This window comes from Rhineura floridana, chromosome 8 (genome assembly GCF_030035675.1).
Source record: "Rhineura floridana isolate rRhiFlo1 chromosome 8, rRhiFlo1.hap2, whole genome shotgun sequence".
In the NCBI taxonomy this organism is placed as follows: domain Eukaryota; kingdom Metazoa; phylum Chordata; class Lepidosauria; order Squamata; family Rhineuridae; genus Rhineura; species Rhineura floridana.
In genome coordinates, this window is record NC_084487.1 from 27,289,580 (window position 1) to 27,303,693 (window position 14,114).

Genomic DNA, 14,114 nt, shown 5'->3' on the forward strand with positions numbered 1-14,114 from the left:
AATGCTATGTAGCCAGTCAGATTCGGCTACGTAGCATTGTCACTGAGAGTAAATGAAGCAGCATTGCTTCACTGTGAAGGAGGTAACTCATCCTTGCATTGCCAAGACAACCAAGCAAGGCTACCTGTCTTTCTGTACTGTGCTGCTGGAAAGGCAGTTTCATTGCCTATTGTGCTCCCAGCACAATGCAGCAAGAAAGTGAGCTTTGCCTGATTATTTTGGCACCATCCATGGCAGTGAATGCTGGTCCACTGGAGAGAATGGGGCGTTGCTCCACCTATCAGAGTCTGCCCTCAGCCAGGCCCACCTGCCTGCCTTCTTACATACAATCTGTCATTGGCTCTGGCTCTACTACTGTTGGTCTCCCTGACCCCCGCCCTATCAGTCCCAATGGGCACCAGCCACCACCGATGCAGACGTTTCTGTTCTTGCTGCACCAGAACTGCATGTAATGGAACCACTCTCACAATGCAAATCCAAAAGATAGGGGGCATACAGGGATATTCCCTCCCTGTGCCCTCTTGCCACATTCAGACATATGTCTAATTTCAGCTTAGCTCTATAAATTATGAAGGCAAATAATGCACATGTTTGGTTTGAGAGGTTTTTACAGAATAAGTGAATGTACATTTAAATGCTCCCATCATGGCAAGCAAGGAAATTATTTATTTATTTATTTTATATCCCACCTTTTTCCCAGTAGGAGCCAAGGGCAGCAAACAAAAACACTAAAAATACTCTAAAACATCTTAAAAACACATTTTAAAAACATATTAAAACAAAAGATCTTTAAAAACATAATTTTTAAAAAAGGCTTTAAAAACATCTTAAAAAGCAATTCCGACGCAGACTGGGATAAGGTCTCTACTTAAAAGGCTTGTTGAAAGAGGAAGGTTGGCCTAGTTGCCAAGGTAATGGAAAGATGTTCCCATATCATCACTACCACCACCCCCAAGGACACTTTGGAGCCCTTTTAAAGCTACCCTCAATTTTCAAGGGATGTGAAAATGTTCAGTAAACTCATCCGCATCTGATTTCAGCTCAACTCCTATAAACTATGAAGACAATTTACCTGTGTTGCTTGAGAGGTTTTTACAGAGTAACTGACTCCTCACCAAAGCCATAGAGTCTCCTCCTATATACCAGCATGATTTAGAAACTTGACCAAAAAGTTTTTTAAAAAGCTTTTAAAGGAGAGTAAGCACTTTGCAAGCTGTTAGTCTTCATTGTTGTAGCTGCCAGCAAACAAATAGTTTTAAGAGCATGCAAATTATGATTCTTTGCTTGCAGCACAGAGTTTTTGTGAAGCATTCATAGTAATTATAGAACTCAAATTATTTAACTATGTAATAACCTTTACTTCAATTGTATTGTTAGATATTTCACCATGTAGTCAATTCAGCCACAGACTCAACGGTCTCAGACAAGTGATGCGATTCAACACAACATTCCTATGCTGACATGGAATTTATTTAGAGCACTTGTACCCCACACCTCAGCCAAAAAAGCTCATGAAGTGCCTTACATACAATCAATGAAACCAATACAGTCCCAGCCTGCAAGCTCACAATCTAAAATACAGAACACACAAAGAAAAAGGGGTGCAGAGGAAAGAGGGTGGTGTGGGGAAACCAAACAGACAGCCATTCTTAGTTCTTATAATGATCAGCTAGAACAGAAACAATTTTAGGGATAGGAGGCTTCTGATCTGAGATGGTCTCACAGCAGAGCTATTTGGTGGAAGTGGATCTGCTTTCCATCTCTCCCACTGTTGCAGCCTGCTGGAATTTCAGTGTATATTTGGTGCTCCAGTAATCCAAAGGCCTTCACAAATTCACTTAAGCAGAAAGTTCTGTATGTATAAAAAGATGTTTGCATGGGTCTCCCCCAACAACTGGCATGAACTTAGGGGAATCCACCTTACAGAACCCTGAATGCAGTTCTTGTCTCTATTGTACAAGCACTGCTACAGGGCAGTTTTCTACACCCCCAGATTGGTACCATACCATACAACCAGGATTGCAGGAAGCATCCCTGGGGGAAAAAGCAGCTACTATCTTTGGCCCCTCTGCAAATACACATAAGGATACCCTGGAACCCTTTGTTTTAATGAAGGAAGCAGCAGCTGGGGGGGTGAGTGGAGAGGGCAATATGGAGCAGAAAAGCAGTGGGAATGGTTAACCCTTTCCTTACTTGATCCAACTTACTTACTCCTCCCCAATAAGCTTCCAAACATAGGCCCCATCTGCACTATACATTCAAAGCAGTATTATTCCACTTTAAAGTCATGGCTTCTCCCAAATAATACTAGGAACTGTAGTTTGTTAAGAGTGCGGAGAGTTGTTAGGAGGCCCCTCTTCCCCTCACAGAGCTACAGTTCCCAGAGTTCCCTGGGAACAGGGACTGATTGTTAAACCATTCTGGGAATGTGTAACTTTGTGAGGGAAACAACAGTCTCCTAACAACTCTCAGCACCCTTATCAAACTTCAGTTCCCAGAATTCTTTGGAGGAAGCCATGACTGTTTAAGGTGGTATGACACTGCTTTAAATGTATAGTGCAGATGGGGCCACAAATCTACTTTCACAAATATGCATTTGGAAATCTGCTGGGCAGGGGATCAGCTGGAGGGATTGGTTTGCTGCAGAGAGTAAGCACCCTCCCCTGTTGCCAATTCTCCATGTCATTTCCCCAGTTCCCCAAAATGACGTTTTCTTTTCTTAAAAAAGGGCCACCAGGGTTTTTGAGCCCGAGATGCCAATATTGAAAAACAGCACCGCATGCGATAGGCAATGTGGGCTATCAGAGAAGCCACGCTGATGACACAGACATTACCCCAGGAGTGTCAGATTCCTGTGATCAGGTACACAGCAGCAGCATATCCAGTTCCCTTCATCTAACATTAGTGGTTGTGAGATTATTAGGAACAGGGGAGAAATTCAATTCAGTTGCCCTTTCTGAAACACAGCCATCCTTCAAAATCCACTTACCTGAATTTTGCAGTGCAGTTTTTCAGCCAAGTAATATAGATAAAATTTTGTATATTAAAGGTAAATGTAAACGTACTGCCTTCAAGTCAATTCCGACTTATGGCGACCCTATGAATAGGGTTTTCATGAGGCTGAGAGGCACTGACAGGCCCAAGGTCACCCAGTGAGCTTCATGCCTATGTGGGGATTCAAACCCTGGTCTCCCAGGTCGTAGTCCAACACCTTAACGACTACACCACTACATTAAAGGTAAACACTCATTAAAATGCATATATTACAGAAAATAACATACAAAAATACATTATATAAGGGAAAATATATTTTGCACAAAAGGATACATCAGGCAAAATTGCATACAAAAATGTGTATTTTGGGAGAAATTCAGACTGAAATGCTGATGAAGTGTTTTCTTAAAGAGGAAGTGTTTTCTTTTAAAAAATAGCAAACTGATTTAGAAATGTGGAGAACTGAACTTAAGATTGGAAAAATGAAAAACTGAGAAAAACCAAAATTGACATATTCGCTCATCCCAAGCAGTTATTCTTACATACCTTGCAAACACCAGGACAGGACAGGGGCAGGGGACAATACAAGAAACAGTTTTACGAAGGAAGGGATTAGGTTTGCCAACATAAAACTGAATAGATCCCACAAGTCAATCTTCTTAGTTATTTGTCCCCATTGAAGGGGGGGGAAGCATCATAACCATAAGACAAAAAGAGTCATACCTATTATAGGAGAGAAAAGCCAAAAGGAATAGAAGACAGGCCAAGACATCTGCTCTGCCGACTATACCTGTTACCTAAGGAGGGATGGAAAAAGAGAAACATGTTAGAATTGCAATTTAATAAAACTAAGGGTGATATTCAGTGCTAGTCCTGCTCAGAGTTACTAGACATGACTAACTTAGGTTCATCAATTTCAATGGATCTACTCTGATTAGGATTTAGTTGAATACAACTAAATAATAATATTTCAAAATAATAATAATATTTCAAAGCTTCATTGATAACCCATGTCGGTTGCATAAAGTTGTGCTGCACATGTCTACTGAGCAGTAAATCCTACTGAGTTTTATAAGTCATACTCCCAAGCATGTGGGGATAGAACCACAGCCTTTGTTTTTTCTAGAGGCTTGTTTTCTTGAACATCACATCTCTCTTATTTTTGTCAAAATATATTTACAGTGGAACCCTCCACACACTTATTCAGCAATTAAGTTCAACAAGGTTTATACCTGGATAAGCAGGCATCAGATTTCAGCCTTAATGATATTATTGTTTTGCAATGGAGATGAAAAGCACTAGAAATACTTATTTTATTTAAAATGCTAGCAGCCTTGCACCTGGTGTTGCTCAGGAATTCTAAGAAATCCAAAAATATCAGTGCAATTTTGCAATCAATGGTTAAAATCAGTGCAATTTTGAAACGTTCAATCCGCCATCTTGATTCAAAATTATATCCAATTGAAGCCAAACAGACAAAAGCCTGCTCCTTGATCTCGCAAGTCATCATGCAAAATTTGGTTTCAATATCTTAAAGGGTGCTCAAATGCATAGCGAACGAACAACTTTCCAAAATATGTATTAATTTTTATCCTGCTCTTCATACAAATCCCGAGCAGAAGTGCCTGGTACAGTAGGGCAATGCCAAGGAGGCACTGCTTATCTAAATGGAATGGGGTGGCAGCGAGATTGAGGCTGCACAGGCACACTGGTGCAAGTGCCAGATTGGCTCCGCTAGTGAGCCTGCAAGCGACCTCACTGCCATCATGCTCCACCCTTGTACCATCTAGGTAAGCAGCAGCGATTCTGCTCTTGGGATGGCGGGCCAGCGGCTCCTGATCCCAAGGCACTTTGCAACAATAATTGTTATATATTGTATATACCTGATTGGCCCCCAGTAGAGCAAGCAGAGGTTGCCTTCCTGATTAAAAATCTTAAAAATGGAAAGGCTCCAGGAATTGACGCAATACTACCAGAAATGTTAAAATCTAATATTGAATGGTGGGCACCATTGCTCTCATCTCTTTTCACTCAAATCAATTTGTCGGGAAAAATTCCTGCTTCCTGGCTAGAGGCGGTGGTTATTCCTCTATATAAAAAAGGTGATAGGGATGACCCAGCAAATTATAGGCCCATTAGCCTTCTCTCTGTTGTGGGTAAGATCTATGCGAGTCTTTTAAATGTCAGACTACAATCTTGGTTAGAGGAGGAAGAAATCTTGGGCCAAGAACAGGCAGGTTTTCGTAAAAATAGATCCACCATAGACCACTGTTTAGTACTAAGGTATTTGGCCGAAAAATATATGAGTGGCACCAACAGGGGCCTATTTGTTGCCTTTATGGATCTCAAGACGGCATTCGATTCAGTTCCAAGAGATCTATTATGGGCTAAATTAAATAGGACCTCGATAGATAAGCGTCTCCTATTCTTAATTAGTCGGCTCTACCAAAGTACTTCGCTTCGGGTGAGATATGGGACAAATGGTAGTTTGACTAGACCTATCTCAGCGAATATTGGAGTACGACAAGGATGTGTTTTGGCCCCTGCCTTATTCAATCTCTTTCTTACTGAGTTCCCAATGTTGTATTGAAAATTTACATTCCCCTAAAATTGCTGAGGTGAGATGCCCCCTGCTGCTCTACGCAGATGATACGGTTTTGTTGTCCTTCTCGGAAATTGGTCTCAAACGCCTTCTCCGTGTTTTTATGATTTATTGTGAAAAAAATCTCCTTACCATTAACTTTAAAAAGTCCAAAATAATGGTTTTCTCTCGTAGGCAGTCGAAACAACATTGGAAAATAAAAGGTCAAACGATTGAACAGGTTAGGCAATTTAAAAATCTTAGCCATTACCTTCTGCTCTTCCCTTTCTTGGTCTCCCCATATTCGGGCTGCAGTCCTTGCAGCACATAATATTTCTAAAGTCACCACTAGATTTTTTTATACCAGAGGTGGCCGATATATCCCTGCTGCTTTAAAAAAAATTTAAATTAAAATACTTCCTCAACTACTCTATGGTATCCCGATTTGGGTAACAAATTTTAACGTAAAAGTTGAATTGGTGCTCTCGGGCTTTTTACGGGCCATATTTGGTTTCCGAAATTGTACCTCTCCAGCTGGACTTCGTCTCGAAGCAGGAATCACCTCAGTTGAGTGTTCAGCCTGGCTACAAGCTTTTAGATTTTGGGTCAGGATGGCTTATACTGAACCCTCCTCGGGATACCTTCATTTAATATGGAAAGATCCTTTTGAAAGTTCTTGGTCCACAATTTTTAATGAAAAGCTAAATTGCATAGGTCTGTCACTAGAGCTTCTGGCTACCTGGGATTCCGAGGTAGCCAAATACAATATTGGACAACGGATAGAAGATCTAGATCGCCAGTACCTATTGTCTAAGGCGCGCACATCTTGTTCTCCTTTTTATTTTGGCCTGAGCTTTCGTTTTCCTTTCCAAGCGTCATATTTAGAAGAGTTAAGCTTCCCGTATTATAGATTTCTGTTCTCCCGAGCGAGATTTAATTGTTTACCTTCTGCACATTTAACGGGTCGTTTTCAAGGTACTCCTGTGGAGAACCGTTATTGCATTTGTAGTATGAAACTGCCCGAAACTATTGGTCATGTGTTCTTTGTATGCGAGTTATATCGAGATGCAAGAGCAAAATTTATTCTGCCACTTATTACAGGGTTTCCTGGCAGACCCACAGAATGGTTAATACAACATCTTTTGTCAGATAAAGTTAAAGCTACAACTGAACAAGTTGCAAAATTTCTTTATATAGCCCAGTCTATACGAAAAAGGCAAGTTTCCATCTCTGGATTTTAGCAAGTAAATTCTGTAAATAATGTATTGCTTTTAAAACGTTTAAAAGTGATGATTTTATTTCTTTTGTTTTAACTTGTATTGTGGGTCTATGACTGTATAATAAACAGTTGAGTATATAAAAAACATAATGGGCTGGCTCATATGCCACGAAAAGCAACACTTAATGGCTTATTGCAGGTGGGAGGAACTGCTGGCCCTCCAGATGTTGCTGAACTACAACCTCCCCGCATCATCCCTAGCCATGCTTGCTGGGGCTGATGGGAGTTGTAGTTCAGCAACATCTGGAGGGCCAATGGTTCCCCACATCTGACTTACTGCGAACGAGAAGACTGCTCCCACTTGGCTCCTTTCCTAACAGGAGCAGGCGCACAAAGGCACAATCCCCGGCTTAGCATTATGTGTCCCAATTGGGGATCATGGCTTATTTTGCCCAAACAAACCAAAATCAGGAAGCCAAGCACAAACCTTAGCTTCAGATTGTGGGTTGTTTGGAACAAAACAAACCACAGACCCTGGGTCAAATATAATGCTAAGGCAAGGATTGTAGAAGTAAACTGCATGTTCATGGGAAACCATTAACCATGCTTACTACAGTAGTAGCCAATGTGGTGCTCTCCGGACAAACTCCAACCAGCAAAGCCAAGAGTCAGGCATGGTAGAGGCTGACGTCAACAACATCTGGAAGACACCACATTGGCTAGCCCTGGCTACCATGACATGCAACCTAAGCCAATGAGACCATGTGAACATATATTAGAGACTGGAGGGCTTCTGGGAATAGCACACACACAGAAAAAAAATACACGAGTTAGTTCAGGAGGGATTATAGGAAAGGCTTGAGCTCCACATTGGACATATTTATTTATTTATTTATAAATATATTTGTATACTGCTATTTCATTTAAAAACATCAAAGCATTCACAACAAGTTGAAAAAACAACTGTACAATAAAAACATTAAAAACACAATAAAACCAAAGGCTAACTATTGCAAAAAGAAATATGTTGGTTTTACATTAGAAACAGTGACACAAACGCCAAATATTCCCTGAAAGGGTCAATTCACACTATCCTGTGTGCGCAAAGTGGATAAGAACAGTATTTCTGGACCAAAGGTCAATCTACTCTGTCATTTCTATCTCCAGCAGCAATCAGCACCCCCTGGAAATTTGCATGCTACAATGGCAATATCTATTCCTTGTTATTTGCCCATAGCATAAGGTAACCAGAGGTATATGCTTTAAAATGCAGAGGCTCCGTTTTCAGCTCTCATTTTTTCCAGCATGTAGTAAGTTCTCCATCTATGCTGCAAAGGAAGGCAGACATGCGTGTATAAGGGGGAAAGTACACACTACATGCCAATGTGTTTGACAATGCCCTGATGGGCAGCTGCTGCTGTTGTTATTGTTAAGAAAGACAGCTTTGGAGGGGGCTTCAGTTTTAAGCAGAGAAGTGTAGGAAGGAAGCCCTTCATCTTTTTCCCACTTTAAAATAGCCCCACAGCTGGCCTTTCCTTCCACATGGCTTTAAATTTATTTATTTTATTTAAGAAACTATATACCGCTTGACTGCAATAAAACCTCTAAGCGGCTTACTAGAAATAATCAGGGGTGAGGAATCTGTGGCTCTCCAGATGTTGCATGGCCAACGGTCAGGGATGAGGGAGGTGTAGTCAGTCCAGCCGCACCTGTAAACCCACAAGCTCCCCAACCCTGTTTTAAAAGCAGGATGGCATCTATTTAAAACCCTGACCGGACAGGGGGAGGAGAGCCAAGGGATGGAATGGGCCAACCATGGGCATGGTCCCCTTCCCCATTGCTTCTCTGCTCCCCATCACCTCTACTGGAAGCAGCTTTTCCTCAGCTGGCAAGATGTACTTTAGGTTTGAGACTACTTCAAACTCCAGGCTGGCTGAAGAAGAAGAGTAAGGGATAAAAAGAATGAGAGGGACAATTTTCAGGGTTACAAACAATCTGCTCCAGAGATGTGCATAGCTCTACAGGTAGGTATCCAATACACTTGTGCTATCAGCGCAAGGATTTACACTTGTACAGTGGAATTCTCCCCCTTCCTCCTCTGCATTTGGTGAAGGGCCATAGCTCAGTGGTAGAGCTTCTGCCTTGAGTGCAGAGGTTCCCAGGTTCAGTCCCCAGCATCTCCCGGGAGGACTGGGAGAGACTCCTGCCTGAAACCCTGGAGAGCCGCTGCCAGTCAGTGTAGACAATACTGAGCTAGATGGACCCAACAATCTGACTCGGTATAAGGCAGCTTCCTATATTCCCCCCACCGCAGGCAGCCTATGCCCTTCCCAAATGTGCTCCGGAGGATAGAGGAAGCACCCAGAACAGATTTAGGGAGTGTGCGGGAAAAGAGGGGGAACAGTTCTGTCACACAAGAATAAATCCTTGCACTAACAGAACGACTCACTTAGCTCTACGCTGGATACAACCGTTATACAATACAAAAACAATGCTCTTAAAAATATATTATTATTATTATTATTATTATTATTATTATTATTATTATTATTATAGGAAGAGATGGTCTTAAAAAAAGAAAGCCCTCCCCCATAGTCTAGCACAATAGTTCCTAACTAAAGTAAAGTTCACTAACAAAAGCTTAGGTAATTCCCAGTTCATACATAAATTTTAATCACCATCAGTAATTGCTCAGATGGTTTCCCCAGTCTCAAAAGCTGGCGAGCTCGTTAACAAATGTATTTGTGTTATTTCAACATTTTACCCCCTCCTAAAAATCAAGACATTAACAATACCTCTCTTGAAACCTGACACTTGCTTTGTTCTCTGCTAATTCTTAACTTAAAAAAAAAAAATTAAGCATGAGTTCTCCACCCAACCCACCCCCTCTACCTTTCCCAACTTTAATGATCCCACACGATGCATTATTAAAGACTGGCAGAGGAAGGCCTGAAACAGCTTGGGAGGTATCTACAACGCTCAAGGCTCCTTTGTTATTAAAGGAATAATCTTTCCTGAAAGGATCTCAACAAAGCAAGCCATTTCACTCCTCCCCATCTTCAATTTTCAAGCATTCCACATCAGCCAGCCCTGAAGCACCGGTTCAGAGGGAAATGCTGGAAAGATCAAAATTTTTCATTTGCAATGTTTTGTAAATAATGATGGCCATCACAGACTTCACTTCTAAATTACAAGACGATTTCCTAATCATTTAAAAACTAACTAAAGGCCTGCGGTTTTTGACAGGATGGGGAAGGGTGTAAAGTTCCAGGAGCAACTGTTAGCCGTCTATCTCCATGTTAGCCGTCTATCTCTACAAATGTCTTTCTAGGTCACATGGCATGTTGGGAGAGTTGGATCAATCCTATATACCGGGGGTGGGGATCCTATGAATTTGGGCCTCCAAACCTCTCTACCTGGCCCTTTGGATTCTCCCTAGTCCAAATATACTTCCAAGGTGACACCTCTCACTGGCCATCCTCCACGCTCTCATCAAGCTTCCTAAATTCATTATGCAGAATTAGGCAACCCCTTCCCTCACAACTTTAGCCCTTCATTTGCAATATGGGAATACTAATACAGACTTTTCAGGGATGTTGTAGGGATTACAACATAGTATCTCTCGACTATTCCTAATTATTTTGGACGGCTGGCCGCGTTTTAATGAACAGAAGAGTGTTCTCATCCTAATTATAGTGGAAAAGAATCAGAGAGAGGCTAATTTGGCAGCAGGAGGAGGTTTTTAGTGCATGGCCTTGAAATTCCTCCCAGTGGGTGTTTAGTTCGGCATCCTGTCGACAGAGAATTAGTTCGGTGTGTACTGAGAATTTATGATCAGTGGACAACAGTATAGGGCCTTTAGGGTGTTCCCTTCATGGCTCTGACAAGGAGAGCGAGGAAAGCTCTTGGATTCTCCCCCCCTTCGGAATGTATTTCTTCACGGAACTCTAAGAGATCTAAGAGAAGGAGGAAGGAGCAGGCCATATCACCTGTTCTTCGTCAGACTGAAGAAAAAACGTCTAAGGAGCACGGCGGCCAGCTAAAAATAACTCACTTCCTTACTAACACCCAACATAAGTGGGGGGAGAAGGATACTGTACAAGCTCCAGCATTCCCTCTTGATTGGTCTATCATGTCTAAAGACTACATGCAAAGAAATAGGGGGGAAACTGCAGCTTTAAATCTGGCTGAGGAATCGGCCCTGGCCGAGAGCCATAACGTAATTAGTGCAACACATACTTCAGGTAGCAGCGGCTCCCAGTTGATAGCAGAGAGCCACAAGGAACCTGACGTTGAACGAGCAAAGCGACCAGATGAGGCAGTACAGATGACCCCTACAGGTTTGCGGGCCCCACCGACAGAATCCAAACAGGTGGACCACGCAGCTGATAAGGTACATGATAGGAAAGTTCCAGCCAGTCCTCTTCCGGAGTTATACAATCAACTCGCCCAGGTGGACTCTTCTGGGCTGGGTCTTACGCTAAAGGGCTGGATGTTTTCATTGGCGACAGAATTGGAACAGATGAAAATCTTCTTAAGTGAATGTAATCAGCTTCTAACAAGTCTAGTTGAGCCACAACAAATAGCCTCTGTGACCGTGCCGATCAATGATTCGACATCTATTCAAAATAACACTCTGCCTGTCCCCCCACAACAACCTACGAATAACCCTCGGAAAGCCAAGTGCCTCAGAAAACGCAGACGCACAGCAATTAACGTAAAAAAGAGTAAAAATTTAAAACTGCAAAAAAATAGCACAAAGTAACAAGCTGAATTTTAAGAGACTCTTTGGCCTGATGGATAAACTACCGATGGTGGCCGCTGAGAAAACAAGAACATTATTACCAAAGCAGCCTATTCGGGCAGCAAGTTCTTACCAGCTAGAGTATGATTCTAAACCTCGCCCGCTCCCCCCCTCTGGGGATTTGTAGAGAACTATACCAGCTAGTGCCTTGGTCAGTTATATTCTGTTACAGGACCCCTGGCAAGCCATTCTTAGGAGGGAGCAAGAAACCCAGGATAAGGTGTCGTCTGTGTTGGCTCCGCATTGGTACCTGGTTCTGAATCAGCGTTAAGATGGTATTCGTAAACTACCCCAAACTCTGGGGTGTCATCCCGTTAGAAGAACGGAAGTGCCATCTTGTGGAAACAGTTAGGGCTGTTGTGCCAGCTTCCCTTTCTACTAGCGACATCGAGCAGGTGGAGTATTTGCATTTTGACGGTATAAGGGCCCAAGCGGTGGTCACTTTCTCCTCCCAGAACATTGCTACTCTAATTTACCATAATAAGGAGGAGTTGGGGAAGTCGGGTTTATTTTTATCAAGACTCTTTGAAAATCAGGCACTGCCAGTGGACCTAATGCCACACCCACGCCGACGAAATAATCACGGCCAGGAGGAGGATTGGATAACCCAGGGCACATTGATCGATCTGCGCCCAATGGAAATGTGTGTTAATAGAGGAGATACTATAGCAGCGGCTCATTTGGGAATCCCGGACCCACAATTACAAGCAGTATGCCAATATGAGGACGGAGACATTGATCTAGTGGTTGAAGAGGAAAGTATGCTACTACAATCCTTTGGAGCACTCCCTCCGTCAGAGCGGAGAGAAATTTTAAACAGACTGGATCAGTTAACCAAGAGCCTTGCTGATATTCAGGCACGGGCCCCTAATATTGCTGCACCAGCCCTGCACAGTATTACCAGAGCAAGGACAGGAAGAGAGGACCATGTGGCAACTCTAGATACTATCCAGTTATATCCGGAGTCACTGAGCTCAGGCGTTGAATTACCACTATTGCCAGTTCCTTCTGAAAGTGCGAGGGCAATGAAGGAAAACATCATACCCCCGGGTCCAGGATATAATATGAAGCATCAGGCAGTGGTCATGAGGGGAGCCACCGATCAGGCTGGGGAAATCTTCAACCGGGCACGACAGAAGCAGGGGCAATTAGGTGTCGGCTCTCTCCATCTAATGACGCTGGGAGGGAGGGTGTCTCAGATTCCAGTGGGGTTATTGAAATGGCAAAACAGGGGTCAGGATTGTGCACTCCTTTTGCCTTATTCCCGCACCCCACAACCAATGGCTGTGTCTGCACCCCTGAAATAGCTGATGTACTAAGCCCAGAATGACAATTTTCAATTCTATCATGGAACATTATGGGCTGGGCCAGTAAATATAGGGAGGATGACCTGTGCTCCTTTTTTAAAATTTTTAAGATTGTTTGTTTACAGGAGACTTGGGAGTCACAGGATAAGCCACTATCTTTTAGTGGCTTTCGAGCTTTTTTCAGCCTGGTGGTTAAGCATAAATCTAAAGGCCGGGGCAGCGGTGGACTCAGCATCCTTGTCTCAGTTGATCTGCCGGCCGAGATACAATTGCTGAAATGTAACTGCTCTCAGCATATACAGGGACTGAGGCTCACCGGGGCTTTCACGGGACCCCTTATTTTTTTAAACGTCTATTTCCCCCCTGGTTTAGCAAAGAGGGTAGAGTCGGGAGACATCTGGGACCAATTATCGGACTGTCTAAACTCTCTGGAGTGCCAGTTTCCATCATTTAGACTGATTCTGTGCGGCGACTTCAATGCCAGGATGGGGGGCCCCAAGCAGATGGTGGAATGTACCTTAAATCACGGGCCCGAGGTGGTTGCCCCTTGGTATGAAAGGGTCTCACAGGACCAAAAGTCTAACAAACAAGGTCAGAGGCTAGGGAACCTTACCCAACAGCATCATCTGGAGTGTCTCCACGGCTCCCCTGTGGATACGACCAAAGGAGCTTTTACGTATCATACGAATAGAGGGGCTAGTGTGATTGATTATATGTTTGCATCCGGAGCTCTGTTGCCGGATGTGTGTGAATTTGCGGTAGTAGACAGAACAGAAAATGACAATTTTCCGCTCCAGACTGGGTTGAGATCTCTCCACGCTCTCCCCTCTCCTCCTTTATTCAGTCTTGAGGGAATTCAAATAGCCGAGCGTCATCTACGTTGGTCTACTGCTTTACAAGCATCCGTCTCACAGTTCTTGGGTAGTGCTGCTTTGCTCTCCCTTAGGCAAATTTTTTAGAGCCAGAGACAAACGTTCTCACATCATATCAGCTCATGCTATCTTTATTGAGACCCATGCTGACCCAGGCAAAACAATTTAAGAGCTATTGGCGTAGGAGCAATAGATAGTATGATCAGGAATGTAAAGCTGCTAAGAGACGGCTGGCAATTAGAAATCCTGGGATGTTTGCCCATGATTGCTTGGTGTACCTCCGATCTGCCTACAAAGCACTGTTAAAACGGAAGAAGGATCGGTATGCCTGATCACA

The 14,114-nt window shown here is 43.1% G+C and overlaps 1 protein-coding gene across 2 annotated transcripts in view; it reads right to left on the minus strand.

Moving 5' to 3' along the window:
- The window catches only part of TMTC1 (transmembrane O-mannosyltransferase targeting cadherins 1), a 228,684-nt gene that overhangs the window by 187,331 nt on the left and 27,239 nt on the right, over positions 1 to 14,114 (minus strand). Inside the window, exons 1-2 of one of the 2 annotated variants that reach the window (XM_061638681.1) lie at positions 11,034 to 11,086; positions 3,718 to 3,791 (exon numbers count right to left, since the gene is read on the minus strand). Coding sequence is in view for 1 of the 2 variants with exons in the window: in XM_061638680.1 (XP_061494664.1) it covers positions 3,718 to 3,791 (74 nt within the window). In the remaining variant the exon portion in view is untranslated. Of the gene's footprint in view, positions 1 to 3,717; positions 3,792 to 11,033; positions 11,087 to 14,114 lie in introns of those variants that run through there. The other variant, XM_061638680.1, reaches the window with a different exon arrangement.